Below are 16631 nucleotides of genomic sequence, written 5' to 3'. Positions count from 1 at the left end.
TGGCCGCCAGCAGTGGAAAGGTCTTTGGGATTTTGCAGTCATGAGGGTGGAGTTTTCAGCAGCTGTGTCTGTGTGATCATGCTTTGTCCCTTCACGGTCACTTGTGATCCACTGAGATCTGGGAGAAAGCAATGGGGGATCTTCCCCCAGCCAGCCGAGCTCTGTGTCCCTCCTCACCTGACAGTTGTGTTGCTTTCTCTTTAGAAACGGTCAAAGGCTTTCTCTGTGAGAAAGATGCAGATTTGGGCACAGGTTGTTCTGTAAAAGAAAATGGGTTTGTGTTATCTTCCTCTGCCTGGGCCAGCCCAACACCATGGCTCCTCGGCTGCTGTCCTGCTTCGTCTGCTCAGGTGCAAAGCTCTCTGCTAGTTACTCACTTTCTTTTTGCTTTTCTATTCCTGGCCTCCTCCAGTTTTGGTTTCTTAGTTGCTCAAGTGACATGCTTTTTTCCTCTCTGTCATCATCTCTGTGAAAATACTGGGTGCGTGGGTGTTTGCATTCCCCACTGATGGCCCTGGTTGGGCGCCAGGCTCCCTGGTGAGCAGCACTGCCGCGGCTTGCTCGAGCCCCAAGGACAGTGCCGTACCTTTGAGAGCACTCCTTCTGCAGAGCTGCCTTGCACAGTCTCTCAGGTGGACCTGGTATTTCAGATTTGATTTAAATCAGGAGTGAAACTCTGAAATGTCACGATTCTCCAAAAGGAACCAGAGGGCTGGATTTGGGAGAGCTGCCCTTATGGCTTGGCCTGGCCACAGACCCCAATGCCCTGGTTTCCCATAGCCCCTACACCAGTTGCAGAGTCCTGGATCTGTTTCTACTGAAGCTCAATCCGAGACCTGTCAGATCTTTGCTAAGCTGGGCTTTACTGAACCGACTTCCCTCTGTCTGCTAGCTGCTGCCTGCTCCTCGCTGCTCCAGTGAAGAGCCCAGGTAGCTTCTGTATTTACTACTGCCTTCTCCTGCATGTATTCTTCAGTTGTCTCTTCCCTTTCCCTTGTTGGTTGTTAAAAATATACTTGACACTCTCTAGCTCTATTTTTGTGAAGGTTTATGTGAGTTAAGTTGCCCTGGTTTTGGCTGGGATAGAGTTAATTTTCTTCCTAGTAGCTGGTTATAGTGCTGTGTTTTGGATTTAGTATGAGAATAATATTGATAACACACTGATGTTTTAGTTGTTGCTAAGTAATGCTTACACTGGTCAAGGACTTTTCAGCTTCCCATGCTCTGCTGGGCGCACAAGAAGCTGGGAGGGGGCACAGCCAGGATAGTTCATCCAAACTGACCAAAGGACTATTCCATACCATACAGCGTCATGCTCAGGATGTAAACTGGGGGGAGCTGGGTAGGGGACAGCGGTTGCTGCTCGGGGACTGGCTGGGCTTTGGTCGGCAGGTGGTGAGCAGTTGTATCACTTGGGTTTTTTTCTGGGTTTTGTTCCTCTCTCACTCTCTTATTGTTTTCCTTTTCATTACAATTTACTATTATTATTATAATAATTTTTTTCCAATTATTAAACTGTTCTCATCTCAACCCACGAGTTTTCTTACTTTTGCTCTTCCGATTCTCTCTCCCATCCCACTGGGGGGGGAGGGTGAGCGAGCGGCTGTGTGGTGCTTAATTGCCAACTGAAGCTAAACCACGACATAGTGTATGCACCAGGTACATGCAGAGAGCATGTGAGAGCTTCCCAGCATAGCAGTCCTGTTTTGCTAGCACGCTGTGTGCTCTGCATGCCACTGACTAATGCCCTTTCTCCCTTCCTTCCTGCAGTGGCTGAAGGATCCTGGTCCCCGCAATGAGAAGAGGACCCTATTCTGCGACATGGTGTGTTTTCTGTTCATTACTCCCCTGGCGGCAATCTCCGGCTGGCTGTGTCTGCGTGGAGCCCAGGATCATTTGCAGTTCAACAGCCGACTGGAGGCCATCGGACTCATAGCACTAACTATAGCACTTTTCACAATCTACGTCCTTTGGACACTGGTAAGTGTCTGCTGCCCAGGGCCTTGTTTCTGTTCAAAAGGGAGATCGAAGTACTGGCTCGCACCATGTCGGTGCAGCCAGCCATTTCTGACTCCCCTTGTGAGAAAACCTTGGGCTCTTTCTCTTGAATGTCCATTTAATTATCTTCAAATGGGAGCTGCTAAAGTTGTTGCTGAGAATGAGAAACCACTTCCTGATCATCTGCTTTCCAGACTGACATGGAAGCCGTGTTCCCTGGGGTGTCATGTACCCAGGTGCAGACATGCCTGAGCGTGGCTGGGGCTGGGTGGGAAGGTCTGGTGCTGGGGGCAGGCAGTGGTCCAGCTTTTGTGCCTGTTCCTATTTTTGAGAAGAAACACAAACTTAGTACCCAGGTGGTTTAGGGGAAAAATAAAATCTGGAAAATGTTTGACCCCTAAATAATCTGCCATCATGTCTCTCCATGCTTTGTGCTGCCAAGGACAGGTTGGCCATGCCCGAAGGAGGTGCAGACTGGCTGTTGGGGGTCTCTGTGGCCCACAACTAAACAAATTCCTACACAATATATTTAAGATGTCAGTAGCACAGAAGGGTGTGTGCAAGGGACACTCTGGCCCTGGGGAGACCTCTGACTTCTCTCTCATATTGGGCTTTTGGATTTGAGCCCTGAGCCAAGGCTGGGTAGCCAGCCTGCCCTGGCCCACTGCTGTGGCTTTACAGCTGTGCTGTCAGGGTTGGAGGCACTGGAGATTAGTGGGAACCTGCACTTGGCACTGGATGTTGAACTGATCCGTGCTGGGAAAGAGCTTCCTGTAGATGCCTCGCTTTGCATCTTTTTGGACATGCTGAATTAGAGAGCCAGGAGCTTGCAGCTTGAGGCGAGTCCAGAAGAGCAGCAAAGCGAATGTGGATTTGCTGTGTAGCACATCTGTGAGCACTCCCAGCTGAAAGCCCAGAGGAGCAGCTGGGCTGGGGAGCAGCTCCCTGCCCTGCCGCTCCCTGAGCCCTCAGGGCTTCCCAGGCCAGGGTCTTCCCTCTGTTTCTCATTCAGGTCTTTCGTGTTCTGTTGCTAGGTGGGTTTCTGGGTTTGGATCTTCATTTTGGCTCTCCTGTTCAAAGCCCTGTGTGTGCTCAGTCCCTGATACCCTCAATACCCTTTTCCAGCTGCTTGCTGGGAAGCACCATTTTGGGAAGGGAAGAAGTGCAGTTGCTGGGGGAGAAATGGTGGGATCCCAAAAAGGTGGCAGTTCTGTGGGCAGTAGAAATGCCACAGCCCATTTCCCTGCCATCTCGTGCTCTGACCTCTGAGTAACAGCTTTCCCTGGGGTTAGAACATTCCTTGCAACTCTCCCACACAGACTCAGGTGCCAGGGGAGGGTGAGTTGGTGCTGCAGCGTTCGCGCTGGGGGGGTGCCTGCAGCGAGAGTGCCTGATCCATGCTGCTGCCAAAACATGCAGCAATTGCAGTGCACAGGGAGCTGTTGAGGAGAGTCTCCACTGCTGCATGTAGGTCCTGCATAAGGTTCATTTCTGTAGAAAGCCGAGCTAAAATTGGAAACCTTAAGAGGACGTGCTTCTGTCTTCTCTGTCCCAGGGCTGGTCTGGAGGAGCTGGAAATCTGGAGGAAATGGGAAAAATGGGGTATTTTGAAATAACGAGTCCTGGCTAAAATGGCTCTAGTTCTGCTGTGCTTCACACTTCCTTGAACAGAGAGGGACATTAAGTGAAGTCCCTTTATTCACATTTACTGTATTCAGCTGCAATTCTTCCATGCCACCATGGGCTGTGCGGCACAAAAGGCCGTTACGTGGGTGGGTGGGTGGCTGTAATCAGTGTGAGGATTGCGAGGGAGGCCGTGGCCAAGGTTGCAGCTCCTTCCTGTGGAGCAGGAGCTTTCCTTGAGGTTTGCACCATTAGCTCCCCATTCACATGCTGTCTCTGAAGACTGTGAGATGCATTTGCTTCTTGTTTATCAACAAACAACTTTAATCCCACAGTTGTCCCTTTACAACAGGAAAAAGGGGAGTGCACAGGTCAATAAGCTAAATTACCTCAATGCCGTGGCGCAGCTCCATTTCTCATAGCAGCTGTCTGAGACTTATCCAAAAGTAATAGGAATACTGACTTTTCCTTGTCAGATGTACTTCCTACTTGCCAGCCAAAAGTTTCCTGTACTTTTACGAAGTACGAAAGCTTGGTTTTGATAAGTGGCTGACTGGATTCAGTATTTAATTTTCTTGCTCACAATTTCTAGGAAAATAAATAGGAGGGAAATATATGCTGGTTTTATTCCTCCCTCAAGAAATTTTACAAAAGTTTAATTTCAAAGCTAAGGGATCAGCGGGAGTTGAGAGAAAATCTGTAGTGGTCTTAATGATTGCAAAAGGACACAGCAAGGAGTCCAGCCTGCTGGGGAAGCACAGCTCGAAGCTCCCCCTTGCAGGGCTGCTCTGAAACTGCAGGGCCAGCTCATGCCTCTAGGCCAGGCTGGATCAGGTCCCCTCCAGCCTTTGCATCCTGTCCTGTGTCCCTCCGGGTGGACAAGTCTCCCAGGCCACAGTGTTGTCAGAAAAAAATGAGTCCAACCAATGTTCCATTGTTGCAGACCAAGGAGAGAAGGCTTTTGCAAAGGGCAGAGAAGATCCACCAGGATCTGTGAGATGGGAGGAGGCTGTTTGGATTCAGCCACTTGAGGCTGGTCCTGTTGAGAAACCCTCGTTTTGCCCAGACAAGGTGCTCGCTTCAGCCCGTGGCTAGGGTGAAGGGGCGAGTTGTGGTTCCTCCCTGCCACATCTCATTGGCCTGGTACCCAAACCAGCTGGGCAAACTCTGTCCCTCTGTCCTGGTGCTGCCCAGAAAGCCCCTTTGGCTGTGCCATGCCCAGCCTGGTGTTACCAGGAATTAATTGATTCCTCCTCAAAGGCTTGGGACGTGGTGTGCCCCAAACCGTTTCAGGGTCTGTGCTGTCTCCCTTGGCTGGGGGGTGCTGGTGGATTGACAAGGAATATGCCGAGAGCACGCAGAGGGTGGGTGGGTGACTGCGTCTCTCCGGCCTTCTACGGGCTCCGGCGCTTGTGACGGGGGCTTGGTAACCAGACCAATGCATTATTGCCTGCCAGGTTTCGTTCCGCTACCACTGCCAGCTGTACTCGGAGTGGCGAAGGACCAACCAGAAAGTCCGCTTGATGATCCCAGCCTCACGGAGCCCTCACCCCGTGCCCCACTCCCTCCTCTCTGCCAAGCTCCTGAAGAAGACCGCGGATGAAACCACCGTCTGAGCCGTCCCTCGGCCGCTGCGCCACATGGCTGCTGGGGCGAGGGCAGCCCTTCGGGGCTGGCAGAAGCAAAGAGGGCTGGGTGTGCCCTCATGCACAGGACACACGGCAACTGTGGAGGCACTAGAGAGCAATCATCCCCCCCGAAGGGACTTTGCCGTCAGCATGTACTTTATACCATGGCAAACAGACAGATAATCAACGTCTCATGTGAAATGGCCCAGGAGAGCCAGATGGCAGAATATGCCTGTCTGCAGGGACACTTTCCTATAACTAAATATCATATGTGGAAAATATCTCCCTCTCTATATATATATATCTATATATAATATTATTTTTTAATGGCCATGCATATTGTGTTTCAGTCCTTTTGTGTTGATGTTCTAAGCTTCAGTATAGAAGCTGGCAGCCTGATCTCATTCAGAGGTTAAATCTATGCCTTTTCTCCAAATGAGCATATAAAGAACACTTTTCATCGACTGTTCTTGAAAGTCCCCTTCTCCTTTGCACTAAATTGGTTTTGATAATACTGCAGCAGCCTTTCCTGTTACTCTTTGGTCTCTTTCGTGGTGTTTCTGTCCTTTCTAGAAAGTTATGTGTTTTTAATAATTATTATAATCCCAGAAGGAGTAAAATGACGTAATACTGAATGGAGACATTTTGTATTGTAAAGTACTGTAATTTTGAGAATTTCAAAATAAGTTTCAAAATGAGAAAATCTTTTCCTGTGCAGACGTGATCTCACAAAATGCTTTCCTTGCAGATCCTGGCTTGTCCCCAGGACTCGGATGCACTCAGCTCTTGGGATGTCTGGCAAAGGTAGATGGAGGATCTGAGGGCGGGAAGTGATGGCTCATACTAGCCACCGTTGCCATTTGCTTTTAAAAGATTCTGAAAGGAGCTTTCCTGACCCCAAAAGGTGAGAGTTGGAGTCTCTGTTTGCTGATGTCCTTTGACCACCTTGAGGCTGGACCTCTCGTAGTATCTGTTACACACATGTACTTACAGGACAGGCCGTGCTCTGCAGCTGCTCAGCAGGACGCAGGTGGTCTCGGCTGTCTCTGTGCACTTTATTTGCACATTCCTCGGCAGCAGCCGGAGGAGCTGCTGTGATTTGGTTCATCCCTGAAAGCGCTGCCTGCCTGTTATATGTCCTCTAGTGAAATGCCCCAAGTTCGCTGGTTCCCAGAGACCAGGCTCTGGGTCTCTTCTCCTGCAGGGCCGGTGTTCCTCCTCCTCCTTCATCCACCTGTGTTTCCAGCACATCCAGCTAACGAGACCCCTGTCTTGGAGTGCCCAATCTGCCGAGGGTCTCCCTGAGTTTGGCTTTAGTCCTTGCCTCCCCACCCTGCCAGACAATGCTTGTGCTTGATGCTGTGCTTTCCTGAGCGCTGTGAGTGGAGTGGGCTGTAAGGATGCCGGTGTTGGCACTGCCCTGTTGAGTGCTCCAGAGTTGTGTGCAGCTGCTTGGCGTGAGCCTTGGCTCTCACTCCTGCAACAGTGAGGATAGATAGCAGGGAGGAGGCAGGCTCCTGGGTGCCTGTGTCCTTGCAGTGGGTGGTGGTAGTCACACACTATGTCCCTACGCTCCTTTGCTGAACCCTGGATCAGTGGATCAGTCTGATGCCCTGCTAGATCAAGACCTGTAATTTCTTGAATTCAAAGCACCATGTGCCATTCTTCCTTCTCTCTAGCTGCAAAGCAGGATGCTTTTCCTTATGTGTCCCCTGTTCCCTGACCCTAGGCTGGAAGTTGCTGGTGGCATGAGCAGCAGGGGCCTGTGCCCTGTCTCTCCCAGTAGCATTGCTCCTGGTCTGTGTCTGCTCTCCTCCTTTATCTCCTGTCCCAGGGTTCTCATGCAACTTGGTGATATCCCAGCATGTATTGCAGCAGCCTCCCTCTGCTCAGCTGTGGGCCCCTGTGGGCTGGTCCGAGCTGGTCTCTGTTCTGAGCATGGGGGTCTCATTTGAGAATGGGGTGAATGTCTTCTGCCGCAGCCAGGCTGTGCATCTCTGCTCCCCTCTCTCTGCCAGCCTCCCTGCCTGTCTCTTCCCTTCTGCCACGTACCCATGGGCACCTTCCCTTTTCCCTGTCATGCAGGGATGACTCGGCCCTCGATGCTCCTGGAGGCTTGTAGTGCAGAGAGGCCTCTTCAGCCCAGCTGCAGTTATGGTCCCTGTACAGCAGCAGCATCCTGCTTCAAATCAGCTTGTGCAGCGGAGGCGCTGCCACGCAGGCGCTGCCTCCCTTCCCTTCCCTTCCCTTCCCTTGGCAGTGAGCGCTGCACTACTGCTCTGTGCCTTGTCCTGGGTACCCCTTCCTTCAGCCCCTCCCCAACAAACCCCGTGTCACCAGGGCATTCCCAGCGAGGAAAAATTCAGGGGTTTAGTTTAACCTTCCCAGCCCTGGCTGCCTCCCAGGAGCTTGGTCTTGCGACACATCTATTTCTGACAGGTAATGAAGGATGTGCACTCCCACACCATGTTCCCCTAGTAAGGACTTAATGGAGCCAGTGTTTCAGTTAGGAAACCCACTATTGATCCAAATATGCAACTGTGAAAGCCAGAAGTCCCTGGCTGGGGTCAGCTGGGGCCCAGCCCTGTGCTGCTGCGCGGCCGTGGCTTCACTCTCAGCTTCATTGTCTTTATCGTAGTTGCCAATACTTGGAGTTGTTGTTTGTGCCCTTGCAAAACCCAATAGCGACTCTTGGAGTCTTCTCCTCCTTCCCAGAGGAGATGTTCAGCTTGTGGATGTGGGAAATCAGTGTCTCTGACCCGCCACGTTCCAGTGTCATGGGGAAATGGGCTGTGCAATTATGTAAATAAAAGTGAGACAAATTTTGGGCTGTTGTGTTGTTACTGGAGGAGATGGGAGGGCCTGAAGAGCCTAGGCTGTCTCCCTGATAGCAGGCCCTGTGTGCTGGTTTCCTGGGGCACTGTGGGCAGCTTTCCTGACCTGTCCCCAGGGGAGCTGGCAGAAGGTTTCATATTTGAGCTGAAGCTGGACAAAACCCAGGGCTTTTTGCCATTTATGGGCAGGTTTCTCTTGTCTGCACACAGAAACCTCCCTGGTGTGGGCCAAGCAAGCAGGTGATGTTTGGGCCAAGGGAGTCCTTTTGGCCTCTCCAGAGGGTGGGTGTGGGGCTGCACAGAGCAATCCCAGTGCTCCCTGTGATGCAGCCCTGCAGAGGCTCCTGCTGCTGGCACTGCCCCAGTGAAATGCCTGACCCGAGTCTGCCGCGCTGCCGGCCGGTGCGGCCCAGCCCTTCACTCCAGGGTGCTGGGACACGCTGGACCTGTCTGCCAGGCCATGCTCTCGCCATCAGCCCGTGCTCTCGTCCGAGCCCTAGCAAGGCCTTGGGGTGCTGTGTCCGAGGCTGCAGGGCAGGAGATGCTGATCCACACTCTTGGGCCACACTGTGCAGCTGGCTCCAAGAGCCATCCAGGGCCCGTGTCAGGGCAGGGGCTGCAGGGTGGTGCGGGGCAGGATGCCTGCCCAGGGCTGGATCTGGCATCTCGGGGCAGAGACCCAGGCACCCATCGTTCCCTTTTCCATGCTGTGATGAGGAGCCCCAGCACCACCTGCAGTCCCAGCCTTGCCCTTAGCCCCTGGCCGCAGGGTGGGCATTGGACCTGTATTGCAAAGCCTGGTTAGAAAAGCTGCACTGCTTTTGAAGAGAGGGATGGAAACTGGTAAGCTGCATATTAAAAGTGCCACTCAAGCCACTGCAAAAACAATGTTTGAACATGTTTCCAAGGCCCTGGACAAGGCCTTAGGCTTGCATAAGATCTTGGACGAGATCCATGTTTCCTGGACAAGCTGGCAAATCAAGAGGGCTCTGGGCTTGTTTATATTAAAAGAAAAAAAGTTTTAAAAGAGCGTGCCATGTTCCTGTGGAGAAGGCCCTGGCAGATGTGGCACCTCAGCAGCTCCGTCCTGCCTCGGCACCCTGGGTCTGCTCCCCATCCCCATCCTTTCCCTTGCAGTAGTCACACACAAGTGATGAGCGTGGCATCTGGAGCCAGGTCACCTCCAAGGGCCAAGCATTTGTCCCCAGGGAAAGGCAGCAGGGCAGTCTCCCTCTGTCAGTGAGGACCAGGGAGATCAGATCCCAGCACTGCCAACCCAGCTGGAGAACGGGTCCGGAGGGGACTAAGAGGAGAAGAGAAAAATGTTTAACTAGAAGCAAATCTCCAAAGCAGTTGAGGGCAAGTGCTTGCAATTTCTTTTCACAGATGCAAACCGTGAGCTATGAGGAGGAACAGCAGGAGATGTTAGAGTACAGGGCTGGACCCAGACACTAGCAAGGAGGCACCGGCTGTTACGGATTCAAGAGGGGCCTGCAGTGAAGCCTCTCCCAGAGAGAGCCGGTGCCACCTCCTGCAGCATCTCAGCAGGGTTTTGTTCCTTTGTGGTTGTCCAGGGACACAGCAGGGCTCTGGCCTCCACACTGTCATGGATTAATACAAAGAGCTCAATCTCTGACATGGAAAATATTTGCTTGGAGTGACACTGGGAGAGTTTTGCTCATGTGCCTGCCCTGCCTTTAACAGAGAGACGATAAACCCTTTCAGTGAAGGGCTTTTGGCTCAGTAATTCACTCACCTGCCTGGTCTGCTGGGAGACCAGTGTGTACAGACAAGTGGTCCATGCATCCAGGTGGCAGGGGAAGGAGCAGGTTAAAGAGGCAAGGAAATATGTTTAAGTATCTTTAAATCCCTACAAAATGGTTATCAACGACATGCACGCTGATTTATGCAAATACTCTCAGCGTTGCTGATATTCAAAAGCATCCAACCAGCTGCCTGAGCTCAAAATAAATGGGGGGGTGGAACAACACACCCGAAAGCAATAATCCTGAGGTTCATCTGGGCTGAGAGCAATCACTCCCTAGGACCGTGAGCCACCGCATTGGGTAGAAAGTGGAGCACAAGGGGCAACGTTGCTAAAAGATGCAGCTGATCCAACGTGAGCTGCAAGCATCGTGGTGGAGAGTCCTACCTACCTCTGGCTTGTGAACATGGAGTGTCGTGAAGTATGTAAAGTATGTGAAGCAACAGAAGAACGAAAGAAATTTCATCTTTGCAGCTGTATGACCTACAAGGGAGGAAAAGGCAAGGAGGGGAAAACCAAACCCCTGTGGGCAATGCAGGTGTAGGAGGAAGAGGAAAGAGGGGAGCTGGCCTGTAGAAAGGGGCTTTGAAGAGCGTTAGGCGGGGGACCGATGGAGGAAAATCCTGCTCAGGACAGCAGGGTTAAAGCCAGCCAGATCTAAGCACCAGACCCCCCTTAAATTAAACACGGGCAGGACGGAAGGAGGGCGGGGGGCTGCGTTCCCCTTCCTCTGGCCGTGCTCTGCCCGCCGCGGCTCCGCGGCTGGCGGGTCCCAGAGCCACCGAGGCTCCCGGGTTCCGCGGCCCCCCCCGCCGCCCGCGCCCCGCCCGCCCCGACAGCGAACGCGGAACCGGAACCGGCCGCAGCGCCTCCGCCCGCCGCGCGCTGGTCATGGCGGCAGCCGAGGAGCTCCGGGAGGAAGCGATTTGCTCCATTTGCCTGGACTTCTTCTGCGCTCCGGTGATGCTGGACTGCGGGCACAACTTCTGCCGAGCCTGCATCTCCCTCTGCTGGGCCCGGGCCGCCGCCCCCTCCTGCCCCCAGTGCCGGGAGCTCTTCCCCGGCCGCAGCCTCCGGCCCAACCGGCCGCTGGGCAACATCGCGGAGAGGCTGAAGCGGCTGGGCCAGCCCGGGGGGGCGGAGGTGAGGCTGCCGGGACGCCGCCGGGCGCCTTTCTGGGCCGTTCCCCGCGGCGGCGGGGGGGCTGCCCCTGCGCGCCGGCTCCCGCCTCAGGCAGGCGCTGTGGGGCGAGGGCGGGGCTCGCCCTGCCGCAGTCCCCGGCTGCGCAGCTTTTTACGTCTGCTGGCAGCTTCCCGAGGCGTTCGTTGCAAACGCGATGTCTTTGTGCTGGAAAGCTTTCCGGTCTGTGGTTTGCAAAAGCCCACGCTCTCTGCAAGGAGTCAACGCTGTGACTGCACCCTCTATGCTTTTTTTGTTTGCCTTTTTTAACCAATGGCTTCCTGTTGCTGCAGTTTCCCTTTTCCGTGCTTTGTGGCTTGACGTAACATTTATCCAGTTTTCATAAGGGCGATGGGAGTCTGTCCTCAGTACTGTGTTGTGCGCTTTACATAGATGACATTACAATTTCCTGCCCTGGTGCCCCCTCCAGTGTCCCTCGACATGTTGCTGTCTGCCAGGCCAGGGTGGTGATAGTGATTGTAATTAGCCTTTAATATTATTTTGACTTTTGGCATCTGACTCCATAGGGATTCTATCCGGTCAGGTGGGTTGTGGTTCCGCTCCAGCTGCCAGTGCTGAGCTCCTCACTCACATCACTTGTACCGGCCCCACAGTAGCTGGTTTTGGGGACACACGCCCTCCCAGGCACAGTGGCTGGCATTCAGGACCCCCACCTGCTCCAGCAGCTGCACTGAGACCCCACTGACTCCAGGAGCTGAGACCACAGCCCCAGGGTGCCTGCACCCCACCCCCACCCCCGACTGCAGTAGCTGCCACCAAATCCACTTGTGCTGTCCCCCCAGTAACTGGCACTTGGTCCTCGCAGCACTCGCACCTACGGGATACAGAGAGATCATGCAAGAAGATAGTTAAGAAAGGATTTAAGGAGAAGGTAGGACAGACTGTGGTGAGCAGGTGCAGGGCTGGGTCAGTCCCTTTTATACCCCTTTCTGCCTGTTCCCCCTCAGTTCCTCCCCAACCCCCTGCCTGTTCCCTCATCGCTTTTCACAGTCACACCAACCTCTGCGAGCATCCTGGACCCACAGGTCCAGAGGCTGACTCTGTGCCAGAGGCTGCTTATGTCCAGCCCAGGGAACAGACTATTTTATGGACACAAAGCATACGTGTGGGTGGTGGGGAGCTCCTAAAGGATGTCTCTTCTTCTAGGAGCAAATACAGTCGCAGCTGGAGAGCCTCCGGAGGGAGAAAGGAGAACTGGAGAAACAGGAAAGGAAGGAGCGATGGATCTGCCAGGACTATCTGGTAGGTGCACAGTGCTGCTGGGATGAAGTTTGTCTGGGGAGCGTGAAGAAAGGTTGATTCTTGGCCTTTGAAGTCGGGAGATTGAATCATTGTGTCCAGCTGTTGGTGCATGATAAGCATCCCGGGACTCACAGTCATGCTCCACACCAGAAAGTAAAAACCGTGGATGCTTTTAATTGCTGCCTGTCCCTTTCCATGGTCCCACCCTCCCTTGAGAGGATTGTTTCTGCTCGTAAAGGAAAAAGTGAAGGCGGAGAGGCAGAAGATCGTGCCTGAATTTAAGCAGCTGCGACAGTACCTGGAGGAACAAGAGTGCCTGCTGCTGGCTCGGCTGGGAGAGCTGGAGAAGCAGATTAAAACAAGATTGAAAGACAATGCTGCTAAATTCTCCAAGAAGATTATTTATCTGGATGGCCTGATCAAGGAGAAGGAGTGTCAGCAGTCAGGACACGAGTCCTTGCAGGTGAGGTCTGCTGAAACACCAGCACTGTCTTGGCAAACAGCACGAGGCACCAGTGAATCAGAAACACGCGGTGGGCTAATCTTACCTTGATTGTCTTACTTACTAATCTTACCTTGCTGGTGTGTCTGTTCACTGTGCAAGGGGAATGTGAGGAATGTGTGTGCAGGATAAGTAGCACTGAGCTGCTTCTCTCTTTCTCCCATCTAGGACGCTGGTGACGTTTTGAGCAGGTATGTGTTGCTTTCTCCTTTACATCGCACTGCTGCTTTGGGGTTGCAAAGATTCCTGCCCCAGAACAAAGCTGGATACCTCAAATACCAGGGATGCCTCGTTGATGTTTATATTTCGGTTTTCCAGAGGCTGATGAACCAGTATGACTCTACCAAGAAAGTCTGTCCCTGGGGAAATATTTGAGGAGGACAACTCATTTCAAAGGTCTCTGGTTGCAAGCCTGCACGACCATGCAAGGCTTCTGCATGACCAATGTGTAGTGGCACTAAGGCATAGAGACCAGGTCATAGTGCCTGGGCTTCAGCACTTGATTGTGACCCAAGTTTTCTCTGAAGGGACAGGGTGACTGGGGTCACCAGTACCATCACTCATAATAGAAATTTCATTGGCTATTAGAGCGTCAGGACAGAGTAGTGACCTAGGCAATGAGACCTGCTGTCTCTCTTCTTGTTGATGCTCTTATGTGTTTTTAAAAAAAAAAAAATTGGAATGAACTTTCTGGAAGGTATTGATTCAGCTGGAAAGTGGCCTCTAGCAACTGTCACTAAAAGGAGACTGAGTTAAAGGAGGAATATAAATGCTGTGGCTTGTACGACTCCAGGTGTGAGAGGGCAGAACTCCAGCAAAAGGAGCAGATGAGCCACGAGCTGAAGAAGGAGCCTGGTGTCTGCTCAGAAAAAGCTCCCATGCTAGAAGAGATGGCAAGAAAACTCCAAGGTACAAAGAAGGGATCTCAGAGGAGAACAGAGAAGCATCCTGGGGGTGGAAAGAAGGGGGTAGTCAATGCCCTGCAGAAGGGAGAAAAAGCTGAATATCCTTGTGTAGCATGTCCTGCCCTGGGGATGCATTGGAGAGGTGTCACAGCTAAAGTGGGAGGGTGTTCCTTTTCCTCCCCCTCCCTGCTCTCTCTTGATCTCCCTTGGCTTTTATTTTTCCCTGGAAGAATAGTCAACATTAGTGTTGATTCACATCATCAGCTATGGAGTCCACTAATAAATTGCTGTGCATGTGAACCTGTTTCAACACCCTTTGTGCAACACCTGAGTTGGATGCTGCCACAGCTCTTTCTGCTCTCGACCTGTGCTCCAGACCTGCTCTGTGGTTGCAAGTGGGTCAGGGATGTGAACCAGTCCCAGATGTCCCAGTATGTCCGAATGATTCTCCGCTCATGCTCTCCTAAAGAGGAGGCTCATCCCCAAAGAAGTGATTGAGATGACTGTCAGGCAGTGCCTGGCATCGTGCAGAGTAATTTAGGCTGGAGAGGACCTCTGGAGGTCGTCTAGTCCAAACCTCTGCTCAAAGCAGGTACTGCTAGGTGGGATTGCTCTGTGTTTTCTCCAGTTGAGCTCTGAATATCTCTGAAGACGAAGATCCCACAACTCCTCAAACCATCTTGGTGACCCTCTAGACGTCCTGCCATACATCCATGTCCATCTTGTGCTAGGTAGATCCAAATTCTTTTTTTGCTCCTGCTGCTTTAGGTTTCTTCCTTTCTGCTTCAACTGGAGAAGCTGGCAGGCGCAGCAAGCAGCGTGTGCACTGGGGAAGGAAGGGTGCAGTATCTCTGCCCACCAGCTCCCTGGAGCTGGTCTGCACAAACCACCTCCCAGTGTTGGTGGTATTATCCAGATGTCAGAGGTGACCTCTGGGCTCCATCTTTCTTTCAGATACTTTGACAACTGACACAGGGGAGGGAGTGGAGGAATCGCAGGGACCATACACAAAAGGTGAGTTCTGCTGGGGAGCCTCCTCCAACTAACCCTGGTTGTGAGGGATGCAACGCATGTTTTAGGGGACAGTGAATCTTCGCATGCCTTGGCTCAGGGCACAGAGCTGCTCCCCATTTGGAGCTAGGCACCTTCTGGAAGAGAAGTATTGCCAGGTTTCCTCCCAAGCCAGGACCAAATGTGGACACAGTATGGTGAAACTCTTCCCAGGACTGATCTCTACACCTCGTTCTTTGACCCGTCTTCTCACTTGCAGTGAACGTGACTCTGGATCCAGACACAGCTCAGTCCTGGCTCGTCTTGTCAGAAGATCAGAGAAGTGTGATGCAGGGAGCCACACGGCAGAGCTGGCTTGACAACCCAGAGCGATTTGACCCGTGGCCTTGTGTGCTGGGCTGCGAGGGCTTCAACTCAGAGCGACTATGCTGGGAGGTGGAGGTGGGCTATGGGTCATGCTGGGCTGTGGGGGTGGCCCTGGAGTCCGTGAAGAGAAAGGGACTGATTGACATGAGCCCCGTGGGGGGGATCTGGGCGGTGGGGCGGTATAAGGAGAAGTTCCAGGCTCTCACTTCTCCATCTCCCACGCCTGTCCTCCCCAGCATGGTCCCCCGGAGGGTGCGGGTCTGTCTGGACCATGCCGGGGGGCAGGTGATGTTTGTCAACATGGACAGCGAGGCTGTGATTTTCACTTTCCCGCGAGCCATGTTTGCAGGGGAGCGGATCTACCCGTGGTTCTGGGTGGGTAAGGGGTCCCAGCTCAAACTGTCCTGAGGCCTGAGGAGGTGTGTCCTGCCGAGGAGGCTTTGCTGTGGTCACCCTGCCCCCCTGCATCCCCATCTGGCTAGTCCTTGGGGACTCCCATCTGCTTACATGTAATTCTGTTGGAAAAGCTGACCTGTGAAAGGGAGGTTGGGGGCTGGAGGGGAGGGAGTCAAAGAACGGTGAAGAGAAACAATGCTACAAACACAAACTCTGCCTAGGATGCTTAATACAGCCTCTGGAAAGGGTGGGGGTGTGTGAAAAAGCATCTGTGAAAGTCATAGCTTGCTCAACAGTTGGACTCGATGATCTTAAAGGTCTTTTCCAACCTATACAATTCTGTGATTCAAGGGTGAAGCCTACTCCTTCTCTGTGCTCTGTGGCCAGAAGCCCATGGTGACCTGCTGGGTTTGGCTGTGCTGCTGCTGCAGGGTTTGATTCCAGCTCTTCCCAGACACAAACCCAGGATTTGCCCCTCTTCTGCGCTCTGTCAAGAGCATGAGTTTTGGGATTGGCTCCTTGGATGGTCCCCTGGGTTGCCTTGCTGGATTGCTGGTCCCATGGATGTGCAGAGCCCAGGTGCAGCGGGATGTCACCTGTCCCCATACAGTGCACGGGAGGTTGGTGGGCCCGTCCCCTAGTGCCAGGGCAGGATATCTGTGCCTGATGCAGTGCTGCAACTCTTTCCAGCTACTGGAGTAGACCAGGGAGACTAATGCTGTTGCCTGTGACCAACTGTGGTTTAGCAACAAAGGTGACAACTGAGTTGGCACTAAGAGGGTCCAACCAGCAATGTGGCTGGAGAAGATGAAATCTAGCCTGGACCCAGGCACTGTTCCCCTCTGCCTACATTCCTCTTTTCTTCTCCTACGAGAAGGAGTCAACAGGAGAGGACAAAGCAAGGTCCCTGGGAATGGGGACCCCCACACACCTTTTCCAGGTCTAGCATGTCCTTTGAACGTCATTTCCCCCAAATGCCATTTCTCTGGGGCAGATCTACAGCTGGAAGGCATGCCCTCTGAGGAGCGGCCAAGCGCTCTCGGTTTGTCTCGTTTGGAGAAGAGGAGGCTGAGGAGTGACCTCTGCTCTCTGCAGCTTCCTGAGGAGGGGACGTGGAGAGGGAGGTGCTGATCTCTTCTCCCTGGGATCCAGGGACAGGAC

The 16631-nt window shown here is 53.0% G+C and overlaps 3 protein-coding genes across 6 annotated transcripts in view; all 3 read left to right on the top strand.

Moving 5' to 3' along the window:
• MARCHF2 (membrane associated ring-CH-type finger 2) overlaps positions 1-8071 on the top strand; it is a 38139-nt gene extending 30068 nt beyond the window's left edge. The window contains exons 4-5 of the mRNA XM_075524346.1: positions 1771-1980; positions 5079-8071. Of these exons, the coding sequence (XP_075380461.1) occupies positions 1771-1980; positions 5079-5237 (369 nt within the window). The 3' untranslated portion in view covers positions 5238-8071. The remainder of the gene's footprint in view (positions 1-1770; positions 1981-5078) is intronic.
• The window catches only part of LOC142420425 (butyrophilin subfamily 1 member A1-like), a 29669-nt gene continuing 13434 nt past the window's right edge, over positions 397-16631 (top strand). For both annotated transcript variants that reach the window (XM_075524343.1, XM_075524342.1), the window contains exon 1: positions 397-425. The gene's annotated coding sequence lies outside the window, so the exon portion shown is untranslated. The remainder of the gene's footprint in view (positions 426-16631) is intronic.
• LOC142420426 (zinc finger protein RFP-like) lies at positions 10706-15757 on the top strand. 3 transcript variants are annotated; one of them, XM_075524344.1, is made up of 8 exons: positions 10706-10991; positions 11854-11919; positions 12195-12290; positions 12529-12753; positions 12961-12983; positions 13586-13701; positions 14652-14711; positions 14968-15757. In XM_075524344.1, the coding sequence occupies exons 1-8, from the start codon at positions 10740-10742 to the stop codon at positions 15480-15482; spliced, it is 1353 nt and encodes a 450-aa protein (XP_075380459.1). In that variant the 5' UTR covers positions 10706-10739; the 3' UTR covers positions 15483-15757. The 3 variants fall into 3 exon arrangements, 2 of the variants coding, with proteins under 2 accessions (XP_075380459.1, XP_075380460.1); XR_012778740.1 differs by lacking the exon at positions 14968-15757 and having other exon boundaries at positions 13586-14428; positions 14652-14707; XM_075524345.1 differs by lacking the exon at positions 11854-11919.

Source organism: Mycteria americana, chromosome 24 (assembly GCF_035582795.1).
Source record: "Mycteria americana isolate JAX WOST 10 ecotype Jacksonville Zoo and Gardens chromosome 24, USCA_MyAme_1.0, whole genome shotgun sequence".
Lineage (NCBI taxonomy): Eukaryota > Metazoa > Chordata > Aves > Ciconiiformes > Ciconiidae > Mycteria > Mycteria americana.
This window is presented reverse-complemented; position numbering and strand designations above follow the sequence as displayed.

Bases quoted from the DNA above. Each gene is read 5' to 3' on its own strand.
- LOC142420426 (XM_075524344.1), top strand. From the start codon at position 10,740: ATGGCGGCAGCCGAGGAGCTCCGGGAGGAAGCGATTTGCTCCATTTGC. The intron at 10,992-11,853 runs GTGAGGCTGCCG...TGGTCCTCGCAG, and splicing joins GCCAGCCCGGGGGGGCGGAG to CACTCGCACCTACGGGATAC. The intron at 12,754-12,960 runs GTGAGGTCTGCT...TCTCCCATCTAG, and splicing joins CAGGACACGAGTCCTTGCAG to GACGCTGGTGACGTTTTGAG.